We start from the raw sequence: 15,304 nt of genomic DNA, 5'->3' as shown, positions 1-15,304 counted from the left end.
CCACTAGATTGGCCCCAAAATTAATTTTAGAGGCATAAAGTAACTCAATTGCAATGGAATTATTAATACCTTACAGTGCACAAAATATACAAGATACAGAAAAATATTTTAAGACAGTGAATATACAAATATGAAATATCAAAATTCATAGCCATATAATGAGCAACTATACTAATAGTAACAATAGTGGAGAGATATACTAGTGTTACAATTTATAAACTTTTGGCTATTGTAAATAATGCTGCAGTGAACATAGGAGTACATAAATCTTTTTGAATCAGTATTTTTGTATCCTTTGTGTAGATACCTAGGAGACGAATTGTTGGATCCCTCTAATAACTTGAGAAACCACCATACTGATTTCATTAGAGGCTGGATTACCTGTAGTGCCATCACCAGTGTATAAGGAGTCTTGTTTCTGCACATCATTTACAACACTTCAGTCTTTTTCATGTAGGCCAGTCTCCTGGGTATAAATTGTTGTTTCATTGTGGTTTTGATTTACATTTCCTTGATGATACGTGGTGATGAACATTTTTCATGTGTCTGTTAGTTGTTTTACTCTTCTTCTGAGAAGTGTTTACCTAGCTCTTCTGTCCATATCCTGATTGGGTTACTTGTATTTTTATTCTATGTTATTTTAGTTATTTGTAAATTTTGGATATTTGTCCCTTGCAGATATATGATGTGCAAGCATTTTCTCCCATTCAGCAGGGTGTCTTTTTGCTATTATGATACTTTTCTTTGCTATGCACAAGTTTTTAATTTTGTAGTTACACTGGTTTATATTTGCTTTTGTTTCTTTTTCCACTAGTCGCATTCCCAAAGACACAAATGAGGCTAAGATGTGATGTGTTATGCTAATGTTTTCTTCTACATACTTTATAGTTGTTAGTGTCATATCTGAGTCTTTAGTCCATTTTTTAAAAAATATTTATTTATGCATATAGTATTGGGGTACAGGACAGAGGTGCAGGAATAGTAAAAGAGACAGAGTGGGGAGCAGAACAGGCAGACTGATGAAGTACACCGCTAAAGGGCACAGTGTGCAAGACAGGAGAGATCTGCTGTGCCATGTGGGTCACCTCCTGGGCGGGATTGAACTCTCACCAACGTGGCCATGGCCAGCTTGCAGTGCTGTACTTTAACCCACTGCATCACCAGGGAGGGCCTGTCTTTGATACATTTTGAATTAATTTTTGAATATGGTGGTTTGACAACAGCCTAGTTTTATTATTTTTCATGCAACTGTCCAATTTTCTCAGCACCACTGTTGATAGGCTTTTCTTTCTCCATTGTTTATTCTATACTTTGTTGTAAAAACTAATTGTCTATACATATGAGAAGTGTGAAGGCTTTTTTTTTTTTTGACTCTCAAGTCTGTTCTATTGATCTGTGGGTTTATATTTATTTCAGCAACATACTCTTTTGATTGCAATTGATTTATAGTATCATTTAAAGCCTGGGATCTATGTGGCATATGATCACTAAAGCATTTTTGCTAAAACCTTGAATTAATTATATAAATATATTTAATAAAATAAAATGAAGACTGTATATTACAAGTATATTAGAAAAAATTGTTTGGGTTCTAAAGAGTTCCATTTATTGTTTTCCAGCTACAGACCTTCATTTTGCCCAGACACTGTTTGGCAGAGCGGTACCGTATGCCACAGCTGGGGACTGCTACAGCGCTGCCAGATGCCCACAGGTGTTTCATACATTTTTGATTATTTTTTTTCATTATGAATAATAATTATACTATTTCACTTCATCCACTTTCTTCACCAACATATTGCAAGAAACTGAAGTGAGTAAGTTATGTAAAACTTTCTATAGAAAGTTATTTCAGAGACTTTAATGCATTTATCAATTTTGAGGTTTTTGGAAAGGTAGAATATTAAATTTGAAATTGTGCAGATATTTCATGAAAATTTACCATATCTAATTTTCATTTCATCCCTGGAAAATAATGAATATGTTACAAGGTAGTGGAATGGATCACAAGCATGTGAATGTCATGGACCATCACTAACATCTGTTATGTCTGCCTGTGGGCTAATCTACTGTAGTAACATTTGGAGACCAATTTCCTACTATTTATGCAATAGTACATTCCATGCCTGAGTTTATTTCCTTTTATGTCAGGATATTTCATGTCCTGACTTTATCCTTTAGTTTTATAGATCTCTTTATACAACATTTTATGACATTTTTATGCTTTACAGTATAGGATGTACTTTCTAGAAGAAAACTTTCCATTTCCCTTTTAAGAGGGCATTTTATAAAGTCCATGTGAATAGCATTTTTATGGTAAAATAGAGAGCTATAAGCTAGGTTAATGTAACATTGTTAGATTCTCAACTAATTGAGAAATAATGAGAGGAGATAGTTGTGAATATGTTGATTTCATCTTAAAGGGAAAGTAGCTAATGCTTTGAATAACCATTCTGCAAATTCTGTTTTATAATTTCACCAGTCCTCTCGAGAAAAGCTACAGAATTTTCTTATCACTTGACTTTCCCCGTAGAAAAAAACTTGGTCTAATTCTCTTGAATTTAGAGGTAGGACCCACTTCTGTGCGTGACGCCTGCTCTGTGCAAGTAAGATGCTTGGGCTGGCTGGCGGTACTCCTTGGTCTTCTTGGCTTGTACTTTTCAGCATAAAACCTCTGTCCCACTGGTGACTTTGATGTGGATGATTTGGACTTTGTGTTCTTGGTCTGCCGTAGTTATAGTAAATCCTCTGTTCTGTGAGTAGTCACTGAGTAAAAGATTGGAGCTTCTTTTATAGTTCTTCAGATCATACTGACCCTTCTTGGTTGTAACTGAGTAGCACAGAGGTGGATAAGGTGAGAAGTACTGCTGGATTGCCCCTCCCAGGAAAAAGCCTTAGTCCTAATAAGGAGTTTGAAGAAATGTAATGGTCTATTTTCAGCTATATCCATCACAAATAGTCGACTATCTTGCTGGAGGGGAAGGGAAAGAAAGGACAGATCATGATTTAAATATCACAGCTGCTCTCAGTTATAATCTGGATTTCATAGATTTTCTTGAATAAATGCTTTGCCATTTGTTGTATAACTCTAGGACATTTCCTAGAGACTTTAAATAGTTGCTGTACTTTATATATTTTTTTTAAACAGTTACATTTGTTCTGTTGAAGTGAATCTACAAGGCTTGTCAAGTTGCCATTCCAGAATTGTTTCTTCTGTCTTCTAAATTTTTAAATCCAAACAACTACAAGAGGAATCCCATATTCTCATTCAGTTATAGAGGCTGATTTAGCTTCATTCCTCCATTTCTACTTCTCCCACATCTACTAGATGTTCTATCTTCTATCTGTCTTCTCTCCAGTTCCCGCCTACAACTGTCCTTACCCTAATGAACTCCCCCTTCTGAAGCCTTATACTGTATCTAGTCTAAAGTCAAGGATGTACAATGGAAACTTTTAATATTCAAAATAATCATCTACCTCAAAATTGAATTTTATATACACTTACATTTTAATTCTACAAAGTAAGGTTGTGCATTATCCAACGGCTAACTTATGTCAAATCTGGACACTCTTTCCAATAACCCATCCTCTTTGTTAGCTGTGACTTTATATACTTGTGTGATTAGGAAAAGTGTGACCTAGAGATATAAGCAGAAGTTGACCAAGTTGTAGGCATCTTGGCTTTTTCATTACATGTTGAAGTGAATAAGGTTAATTAATGAAGGTTAGTCAGTAAAATTTACAACAGACTGAGAGACAATTAACTTTCCTTGTAAGAAATAACAGAATGATTCTCAGTATGTGGGATCTGAATTAGAGGTATAAACACAAAAGGATTTAAATAAGACAGTTATTTTCATTTCTATCTCTTTGTTCTCCAATTTCTATGTAGTTCCAGTTAAATCTTTACCATATATTGAGAAAATTATGTCACTGTAAATTAGATATTTGCTATCTACAAAAATCAGAATCAGTAATAAAATATTCCTTTCTGACCATCCAGGCGAAATACCTTCCTCTCGTATTTTTCTAGGCAGTTTTTCATTCAAATCTCTGTTTCCAAAATTAAATGTTACTGAGCTAGGTACATGCTATCAGCAGAGCTATGCCCATTATACTCAATCTGTTTCCAACTACCCAAGATTCCTGTTAATAAAATACAAGCTGCTTAGTGTTCTTAGAGATGTTCTGAAGAATATATAAACCAAATTATTTGTTAAGTTACACAGCACTTGCATGAATACTATCCAGGTGTTTGATGTCACAGAAAGGAGTTTTTCTGTTCTTTTCTAGGACTCTTCAAAATCACATCCTCTGTGTTTGCCTATGACAGGGTACCTTTGGACATGAATGCTAAAAAGAGAATTTTGAATTGATTTTGTCTGAAGTCTAAAGGGTTGTATATATTTATCCAGTTGTTCTAATACCATTTGCATTTATTTGCCTTTCCATCTTTGCCAAAAATTAATTGGATTTTTATGTGGGTCTGTTTCTGGGTTTCCATTTCTGTTCTACTGGCTTACATCTCTCTCTCTTTATTAAACTTTCAAATTACATTGCTGTTCATTTTTGTACAGTATTTGGTTTCTCCCCTCAGGTGTAGTCCCTATAAATCTCCCACCACCACATCACCTGTGAACCGCCCTCATGCTCTGACCTCCCCTGTTTGGATTCCTCTCCTTCCTTCTCCCCTGCTGTATGGCTGAGATCTACAGTTTCCCTGAAAATGTTCTCTTTTTTGAATTTTGTTGAGCCTGACCATTGCTAAGAAAACTAGCAACAACAAATGCTGGTGATGATGTGGAGAAAAAGGAACTTTCCTGTGTTGCTGGCATGGAGGGTGGAATGCCAACTGGTGCAGTTACCATGGAGAGCCATGTGGGGGAACATTCAAATTATTATAAGTGGATCTACCATATGACCTAGCAATTTGGCTTCTAGGATTCTACCCAAAGGACACAAAACATGAATTTGAAAGGAAAACTGCGCTCCTGTGTTTATTGAAGCACTGTTATAATAGCCAAGATATGGAAACAATCTAACTGTACAAAAACAGATGAATGGATACATTTCTCTCTTTTAACCAACATAGCACTGTCTAGGAATGACAGTTTTATAAGCGTTAAAATAAGGTAGCATGATCCTTTCTTTCAACTTTGTCATTTCTTTCAAACTTATTTTAATTCTTTTAAATAATTGTCTTTCCATGTAAGTTTTAGAATCAGTTTTCTATATGTATGGAAATTTCTGGTAGAATTTTTATTGGAATTGCTTTAGAGCTATAGATCTCATACATAATAAAATTTGTAAATTTATTTAAAAATGTGAAACACAGTGATTAATGAGTACACATGGACCAAGTACCCAGTTCAAGAAATAGACATTAAAACTTGCAACTACCTATGTGATTCTCTCCTATCTTATATCCATAATTATTGTTTCTTTGATGCAGTCAGTTGCTTTCAATTTTATTGAAATTTGTTGAATTCCTGGATCTTTTGAATCACTCTACTTTCCACTTGTGGTTTGACTATTAAACTTTTACTTATTAAGGTAATATCTTCTAAAAAATGTCAAGAGAGTAGAGGAGGAAGTAAATTTCATCTTATATATCTGTTTAGCAACTCCCATGTTAAACTATTTTTCATGCTAAAGGCTAGGCTTACGGAGATTTAAATACTAGTATTGATGCAGTCTTTTAATTGAAATAATCCATGAAAACATTCACTCATTTATTACTTCTGGTTTCATAAAAAAAGTACTTATAAGTTTTTATGGCTCCTATAATTCTCTACCTTGCATGTATACTACTTAATCAGCTTTTTCCCAGCTTCATTGGAATATAATTATAATATAATATTTAAAACATACAACATGATTTGACACATATATTTCTATATATTACAAAATGATTACCATAATAATTTTAGTTCACATTTACATTTTTCCCTTGATTAGAACATTGAAGATAACATATTAGGAACTTTTAAGTATGCAATACAATATTGCTAGCGATTGCCATCATGCTGTACATTGAATTCTAGGAACTTATTCACCTTTTACATGGAAGTTTGGAATTTTTCCACTCTTCACCCATTCCACCCACCAGCTCTGGAAACTACACATCTATTCTTCACTTATATTTAGTGAGACCTGTATCTGCACTCCCATCAGACTTAACACATGTCTGCACACAACCAATTTTGAACAAATGAATGAAATGTATGGACATCACCCCAAATTTCAGAGAAATTTTATGATTATTTATTTGAGATTATATTGAATGGTATTACTTCTTAATGAAGACAAAGAATAGAAGTAAAGCTCATGAAACTTAGTCTGGAGAAATGAAATGAAATAATATCTGAAACAAGCTGTTTGTGTTAATGACCATTGGTCTCTCAGTAGTTAGTTGGATCTTTTTCTTTCATGTCAATAGTGAGTTGGATCTTTTTCTTTCATGTCCAATGTATTTGAATACTTCAGCCAACTTTGAGCAAGGAGATAAAGAATAAATGAAAAGGATAATGTTAGGTTGTGGGAACTACCTGGACATCCAAAAGTGACTGGTTACTTAGAAACTGACATCACAGAATATATTTCCATGTTTTAGGAATTTGATTTGATGAGAAACTTATTTGTGACAGGTGGTTGGAAGTTTCCAGTGAAAAAGCTATATCAGATCATGTCTCATAGTGTCTTCAGACTTAGTTCTTATTAAAATATTAACATAAAATACTAAAGTATTCTGATATTAACATCACTTGTTATCATGGAAAATTAAAATTTTAGCTGTGTATTTATATGTTTATCTTTTAGGTTTTTACTTTTTTGTTGAGGCAACGTTGATTAACAATGTTAAGTGTATAAGTTCACATCTCCAATGTGACTTTTGTTTTGTTTGTTCTGAATATATGTTTTTTAATTCTGATTTTAAAAAAAATAATATAATCGTTTATTTTTACATCATTTTGTGCATTTTTCATCTCAGTTGTAATCCCATGGGCTTCTCATCAGCAAATCGCCCATGTGCCATCACTGTAGTCCAGTGCATTTCCTTCCTCCTACTGTTTTTGATCCCATTCCCATTCCACCCCCATAATTTAGTCCCTTATATATAGCTGTTCATTATTATTATTATTATTTTCTCACCTGGTCCATTAACTTTTGGTTTTTAGTTAAAAAGGACATAGTACCAGTAATAAACCTAGGTGAACAAATAATTATTTTTAGTAATAATATTCATATTTCAACTATTTAAAATCTAGCCTTTGCTTTCTTAAGATTTTTGAGTCTTAGGCCATTGGAATATTGTGATGTTATCTAAGAATGCCTTAATATCTTGCTAAGTTAATATGTACCTCTACTTTTCAAAGTACGAGTCAATAAAATCACATCAATGTGTTGTAAATTTGACTAATGTTAGTCACACATTTTTCTCAGTCAAAGTTCAATTGTGAATAAGATAGGCTGAAATGTTTTGACAAGGAAGGGATTCTTATACTTGAAAATCATTATGTCATCACACCACTAGGGGGCCCACACACCTTGAGTGTAAATCATGTGCTATCACATATCCACATACACTTTAGGTACTTAACATGCATATAATAGCCAGGAGAATAATGCCCTAATCAATGTTCTAGTGTGGTGTGTTAAAGAATGATTTTCTTACCACAAAAAGGAAGGACACTATAAGAGAGGAGTCTAGAAAATATACCAAGCAGTATTAACTTATCACTGAAGTTAGTAGCAAGGGGTTAAAAATTCAAACTGGAGAAATGTTAAACTCTGACAATTATCAGTCCCTATAAAAATGCTTCTGTAAGGCTATACTACAGAATAGTTAGTTCTTGCTATCAAGTTGTAGAGTCTCTCTGTTGCATAGAAATTCTTTAGTACAAAATATGCATGGTAGTAAGAGAGCTATGTCTTAAATCAATTTTTAAAATCTTTTGCTGATTCATTTTTGATAGAGTTCTATCAATATATGTTCATTTTAGGAATTTGTTCAAGGTTTTTCTTTTTTATTTTTTTTAATTTCTATTCGTCTTCCCAGAGAAATTCTTCTTTAATTTTTTCTTTTAAGGTTTTTTTTGCTATTGTTGGGGGAGAAAGGAGACAGTAGAACTGGGGTATAAGAGGTGTGAAGATTTACCAGAACAGAATGGGGACCAGAATAAGCAGATATACTGAAATCAACTGCTGAGGGGAGCAGTGGAGAGACAGGAGAGGTCTGCTGCACCATGTGGGTCAGCTCTCTGGCTGGGGATCAAACTCAGGCCTTATTGGTGTAGTTTTGAGACTTAACAAGTAGGCCACAAAGGAGCACACGGAATTTGTTCAAGAATTTTATGCATGTCTTCAAAAATTAGAACATTTTTAGGGTTGTATGCATATTTCCTTTGTGTGTATATCTTTTCAAACTTTGCATAAATTTCACACTCAAGAGATTTATAGCCAAAAGCATTCTTAAATACATACATATATATATATATATATATATTTTAAAAGATTTATTTATTTATGCATACAGAACTGGGGTATAGGCCAGAGGTGCAGGGGTGATGAGAGGATTCACCACAAACAGAGTGGGGAGCAGAACAGACAGATCAACAAAGTACACTGCTGAGAGGAGCAGCGGGAGGGTCAGGAGAGGTCTGCCGCGCCATGTGGATCACCTCCAGGGCTGGGGACTGAACTCAGACTGCAGGGGCTTTAGCTTCTTAGTGATGTGCTTTAACCCACTGTGCCACCAGGAAGGGCCAGTATTCTTAAATATTTTATAAAATCCACTATTTTTTGTTTGTTTTATTTTCAATCCAGGGACAGTTCAGCATTAATTTGGTAGGAACTGGGATGAAGATATCCAGCACGGCAAAGTGGCTTGCTCAGGGTAGTTATGCCTCTGTCATCATACACAGATCACAGGTAAGTCTTGTTAGATCAGAAGGTCTGTTTCAAATATGTTTGTGTTAAGAACTAGCATTAAAGATTTTCTATCTTAAAATTAGAAGTGAATGATGAGTGAATATAATGAGGAATTTATGTGTTATGGGGAATTATATTAATTTATGAAATTTTAGAATTGGACGGATGCTTATTTGTATGTGAAATTATGGAATTGGATTGAATTTTAAAGAAGGTTTATGCACATACAAATTAATTACAGGTTACAGATACCTGAACCTAAAATATCAAATATAGGGCAAATGATTTTAGCTTACTGAAGTTTGGGGCTTAATGACTTGACATGCAGATTCTTCAGAAAGAGTAGCATTCTTTTTTTTTTTTTTTTTAAAGATCTTCAGTCTAATGTTCTCCCATATGAGTTATTTCGGCGCCCTCTTTTTTAAAAAACAATTTAGTTTCTCATACCATTTCTCATTTTTGTACAATAGTTGATTTCTCCCCCTAGGTATAAGGTATTTCTCACCATAAATCTCCACAACATCACTTGCACCATCACCAACCACAGACCTTCTAGGGGCTGGTGCTTTTCCTGCCCCTGTTTTGACCCTGTTCCCTCCCCCGCCCCTGCTGGATACCTCAGATCTGTGGTCAGCTTGCAAGTTTTATCTTTTTCCTGACCCTTTGCTTGGTTTCATCTGCTATTTCTCTTTTTTCTTTCTGACTTATTTCATTTAGTATCATTCCTTCCAGCTTCATCCATTCTTTAATTATTAAAGACTTTAAAGCTTGTAGGTTTTAATACTTCAAGGGGAGGGGGAATTTTCAATTCATTTACTTTAATACTTTGATTTGGTATTGCAGTATATTAGGGCCCTTTGTCTTTTGACAATTACCCTTCATAATTTCTTTAAGAATTATGAGGATTTTTTATGATTTATATCTATTTTCCTCTATCTGCATTTAGAAAGTATTGCTATTTGGTTTCCAATTCTAGCATATATATCATATTATATATAAAGTAGAATCCACCTATTTTGGTATGCTGTGTATGGGTATGCTGTAGTATGCTGTGCTAGGCATACACATCAAAATGATGCCTATCACAGTCATCTAGGTTATAAGTGATCTTGCTAGATTGCATATGAATCAGCACTATCCTGGCTTCTGCCCACTTGAGCATTTCATTGTTTCTCTCTCTCTGATAAATGTGACTACTGTTATACTCCTATTTACATGAATATTATTTGCAAAAAAATTCACTGTTTTGGTATCCATGGTCTTTAAAACATTCTATTTGTGAACTCTCTGAAACTGGGGCTCAATAATGAAAGAATTTAATTTTTATTATTTTTGTCATGTGGGTAAGCAATAGGATTTTAAAACAGTTGGCTATTTATCTTTAAACATTTATTGGTCATGATTAAGTCTAACCCTTATGGGAAGAAAAATGGGAATTATATTCTAAACAGGTTTAAATATAGAGAACTCAATGAAATTTTCTGAACTTAGCCAGCTTTTGGATCCCTTTAGATTAAATGTAAAGACTGAATTCAGATCACCAGTATATCAATATATGAAAATTTAGTGTAATCATTCCTTTCTGTCTATTTAAGTTCTAACAGTAATTATTTTTTAACTTTGAATTTCTACTGAATCAGAAATGTTGTGCATACACATATTTCCTAAATCTGATGCCAGTATAAACATTAGGCTTGTGAAACCCAATTATCATATGGAGATGCACTTATATTTTCATTTGTCAACAAATTTAGTTAAGTTTAGGATTTTACTTAATCTGACAATAGGAAAATTTGTAAACGCAAAGTTTTACTATCATTCCCTTCTCTGCTTATTAAAGCATTCTAGAGTTAAAAGAACTTCTGGAAAAGAAAGCAGTTTCAAATACTTCTGATCTCAAAATATCCTCACTCCCAAGTATTTCAGGTATCTAACATTTCCTTACTATCCTTCTTCCTTAAATTTAAGTGGAAAAAAAAAAAGCAAAACTAACCTTTTTCCCTTCTCTAGAAATGAGAGGAGTATAACTGTTTTTATCTCATTCTATCAAAATGTCTTCACACTTCATTGGTTTTTGTTTGTAAAGATGGAAGGTGGTCAGGAAGAAAAAAAAAACTGTCATGTTTTGATTATCCCCTTTACCTTCCACAGTGAAAAATTCTGCTTAAAAATAAATTTATCGCTGGTGGGAATGCAAACTGGTCCAACCATTATGGAAAGCTGTTTGGAGGTTTCTCAAACTGCTAAAAATGGAGCTTCCATATGATCCAGCAATTCCACTCCTAGGTATCTACGCAAAGGACACAAAAACATTAATTCAAAAGGACACCTATACCCCTATGTTTATTGCTGCTCTATTTACAGTAGGGAAGATGTGGAATCAACTTAAATGCTCAAAAATAGATGACTGGATCAAGAAGATGTGGTACATGTATGCTATGGAATATTACTCAGAAATCAAAAAAGATAAACTCATGCCATTTGTGGCAACAAATGAAAGGATCATGCCTAGTGAAATAAGTCAGAAAAGAAAAGAAAACTATCGTATCGTTTCACTCATAGCAGGACTGTAAGGGATAAGGAAAAAAAGAAAGAAAAAAAAGCAATTGCAATAAAGAAAAACTGAAATCAGCAAAACAACTATAAACCAGAGATATTTTACAGGGAAGGAGAGGGGAATAGGATCAAAACTGGGGTGGGAAGAGCAAAGGGGTTATGGTGACGACACATGGGTGAAGTGGTGGTGGGAAATCCATAAGGATGACAACCAAGATGAAAAAATGTACAAAATTAAGAATGATGTAATATATGTAACATAAAAATTACCACTTTTGGTTCTTTTCTAATTGTAATTATAACTTTCAACCCAATTTTCTCTCATTTACCAACTTTCTGCATTTTCCTTCAGACTATTTCTAATGTTCCTATGAAATTTTCGAGGTTAGTGGTAGAATATGATTTGTAAACAGTTAAGATAAAGTGTGTGTTACAGCTTCCTTTATTTTGTCTACAAGAGTCATATGTAAAATCATGTAAATATTGGACAGCAAATTGGAAGAGGTTTTAATAAACTTATTGAAAACAAACAGATACCTTGACAAAAAAAGTATGTGGATTGAGATGAATTGTCTATACTATAATGTGGTGTATAATTAAGTTGCTAATACAAATCTCAGGTTATCTAATTCCTGTGACCATGAACTTGAAATACTCCTAAAATGGTTTTCCCTTGACCTCAAATGTAATTCTTATAAGAAACTTGAGCTAATGATTTCAGCCAAGTGAGTCAAAACTTTTGCTTTCTCTGCCTTGTGCATGTAAAAAACAGTTTAAGATTCTCCTTTGTTTCTATCTCTTATTTTCAGGATGGAACCAAGGTCTATGGCAGATGTGGAGGGTTCTGTGGAAAATGTGTTCCTCACATGGCTGTTGGTCTCCCAGTTCAAGTCATATAAACACCTGAAAGTAGACAATATGTTCCAAAGAGACCTTTTCTGAAACAGCTATATAAACGGTGCTTATTTCTTCCCTGTTGTCTTCCTGCAAAATGTCTCTGCCTTTTTTGTCCCAGGGTGCTCATTAGCAATTCAAATAATTGCTTAATTTTTTTCAAGTTAATGGACATATGGCTCTAATCAGAGTCCTTTTTAAAGAACACAATAATTTATGGTAGATGATACAGGGGTGTTTGAGTGAATTATACCAAAACAGTGTTACTGTTAACAACTCAGATTGGACCACAATAATATTATACCTATAAATACACATGTCAATCTCTATTGTATCCTCTTCTTAACAAAATGTTTATTCTATTTCTTGTTAAAGTGGGGCAATTTTAAAACTTGTAAAAATTAAGAAAATGAACTTGTTCGAACTATTACAATTAATAGTGATCAAGTGAATAGTGAATCAATAGTACATTTTAAAAGTACATAGCCATTATACTTTCTCCTGATACAGTTTAGATACCCTGTTTCATATTTGTTTTAATTTTTATTAGTGGAACATAGTGTTTCAAATAAAAAACAGTCCTAGGTATGTGGTACAAAATCTATTTATAAAACATATGCTTGGGCTAAATATGAAATTTTGGGGGTATAAAACAGAAGATATGACATAGTTGGCATTTTATTTAAAACACCTACCTCTAATTTGACTGTGCTTATAAGAGCAATATATTTCTTGTACAATGTTTATATTCTGTTATGTCTTATAACTGATATGTATACATATCTTTAAAAATCTATTTTCTCAAATTATACATTGTATTTCATTAATAAGAAGAGAAGTAAGAATAATTAAACATTTGAAGATCCTATGTTGGTAAACAAAATTTTGTTTACATATACATAATTTTTATTAGAGATGCTCAAGCTTTTTTCTATCTGAGGCTTCTCAAAGACAATATCAATCAAATGTAAGAATTCAGTGTTCATGGGCAAATTCTCAGGTATTAAGGGTTTTTTTCAGGTGGATAACTTAATTGTATAGTCTATATTATTATAATTTTCAAGAACTGATAGATAAATAATATTTTTCTATGAAAACCTACTTTGTAAATCCCCCCAAAATGAATCTACTAATAGATTTTTATTAGTAAATATAGTAAGTTAGTTTTATCCACAAAGTTCTTTTTTTCCAGACATTTATTAGGGGTATATTGTACCACAAAAGGTACTAAATCGATTTTGTATCAAGAGGTTAGATAAACATTTAGGGATCTCTGTATCAGAAAAGAAGTATTTTGCACTGTGTGCCTTAAACCAGATATAATAAACATTAATATGAAATGTGTAACATTATCTAGAAGTGTTCTCATTTGAAATTAAGGTTCATAACTTATAAACATAAGTAATAAAGATATTTATGTGATGCATTAGCAGTTGTTTTTCTTTTTCATTAGATATGAAAAAAGAATTGTTCACCAAAAAAAAGGGGCATAGCTCTGAAATCACTTCAGAAATTTGAAGTAACAGTACTGAAAGTGTTGCATTTGGGCTGGAAATACCTCCTCTTTTGGTAGAGAGCCCTCTCCTGACACAGGGAGTCTAGGTAGGAGACTGACACTAAATTGTAATGCCTTAAAGAGCTATTCTAACAAGAAATGCCCATGTCTACTCATATTCAATTGGCCAGAACAAATCACATGAGCAATGGGACATGATATAACCCCCCAACCCCTGCCCCAACAGGGCAGGATGGCAGAACTATGGAAATAGGTAAGGTACTCTCTATCAGGGGAGGGACTTGACTTTTGTGAGCAACAATATGTTGGATTTATCCATCTTCAGTTTTCCTGGCAATTGCCCGAGTCTCCAATGCAATCAAATCAATTAAGATTGCCAACCACAAGGTGTAAAAGTTTTAGCCACATCCTTAATGACACATGATTTTCTTCTCTCATGGGGTACAACATAGTTAGTATTTGTGAATAAAATAGTTAACATATCTGCGAATGTATGAAGAGTTAAAAATCTGTTCTAGTTTGTAATTTCTAAACCAAAAAAAAAAAATCACTGAGGAAAAAATTAACAATATTTTCAAAGAACTTGAACAAATGTGAAAGTTGGGCCTACCTGGTGGACTAGGGGTTAAATCTTATCCCTGACCAGAGAGCTGACCCTCATGGCACAGCAAATCTTTCCTGTCTCTCCTGCTACTCCCCTTAGCAAATATTTCAGTCAATTTACCTGTTCCAATCACCACTGTGTATCTAATGAATCCTTGCAGCCCTCCAACCTCTGGCCTACACTCCAATTTTTATATGCAGCAAAGTGAAAATTTATATGAAATGATAAAATATCTTGAATAGCAAAAACATCCTGAACAGAAAGGAAATGATATAGATATTCGATTGCCTACTTCAAAATGATCTATAAGTCAACCACAATTAAAACACCATGGCCATGGAATAAAAATAAATAATTGGGGGTCCTCCCTGGTGGTGCAGCGGGTTAAAGCACAGCACTAACAAGCTAAAAAGCCACTTCAGCATGAGTTCGACCCCCACCTACCCTGGAGGTGACCCACATGGTGTGGCAGACCTCTCCTGGCATGCCCGCTTCTCCCCTCAGCAGTGTACTTTGACAGTTTGCCTGTTCTACTCCCCACTCTGTGTGAGTCCTCTCACCGCCCCTGCACCTCAGGCCTGTACCCCAGTTCTGTATGCATAAATAAATCTTAAAAAAAATGGGAAAAGAGACAAAATTGAAAACCCAGAAATAAATCTTCATACATATCAATTCTTAATTCATGATAAAGGAGTTATGACTACACAATGGGGAAAGGATAAGGTCTAACAAAATGTTGGTAAGAAAACTGGAAAACCCCTGGAGTGAAGAGACATCATTTATTTTTTTATTATGATTTAAAATTT

General features: G+C 33.8%; 1 protein-coding gene across 1 annotated transcript in view; it reads left to right on the top strand.

Moving 5' to 3' along the window:
* The window catches only part of ADAMTS20 (ADAM metallopeptidase with thrombospondin type 1 motif, 20), a 158,918-nt gene extending 145,775 nt beyond the window's left edge, over positions 1–13,143 (top strand). The window contains exons 37-39 of the mRNA XM_004694783.2: positions 1,620–1,711; positions 8,824–8,928; positions 12,294–13,143. Of these exons, the coding sequence (XP_004694840.1) occupies positions 1,620–1,711; positions 8,824–8,928; positions 12,294–12,383 (287 nt within the window). The 3' untranslated portion in view covers positions 12,384–13,143. The remainder of the gene's footprint in view (positions 1–1,619; positions 1,712–8,823; positions 8,929–12,293) is intronic.
* The last annotated feature ends 2,161 nt before the right edge of the window (positions 13,144–15,304 follow it).

Source organism: Condylura cristata, unplaced genomic scaffold, assembly GCF_000260355.1.
Source record: "Condylura cristata isolate star-nosed mole 26May11 unplaced genomic scaffold, ConCri1.0 scaffold00047, whole genome shotgun sequence".
NCBI classification, from domain to species: Eukaryota; Metazoa; Chordata; class Mammalia; order Eulipotyphla; family Talpidae; genus Condylura; species Condylura cristata.
Note: the sequence above shows the minus strand (reverse complement) of the source record. Positions and strands in the feature narration are given on the sequence as shown.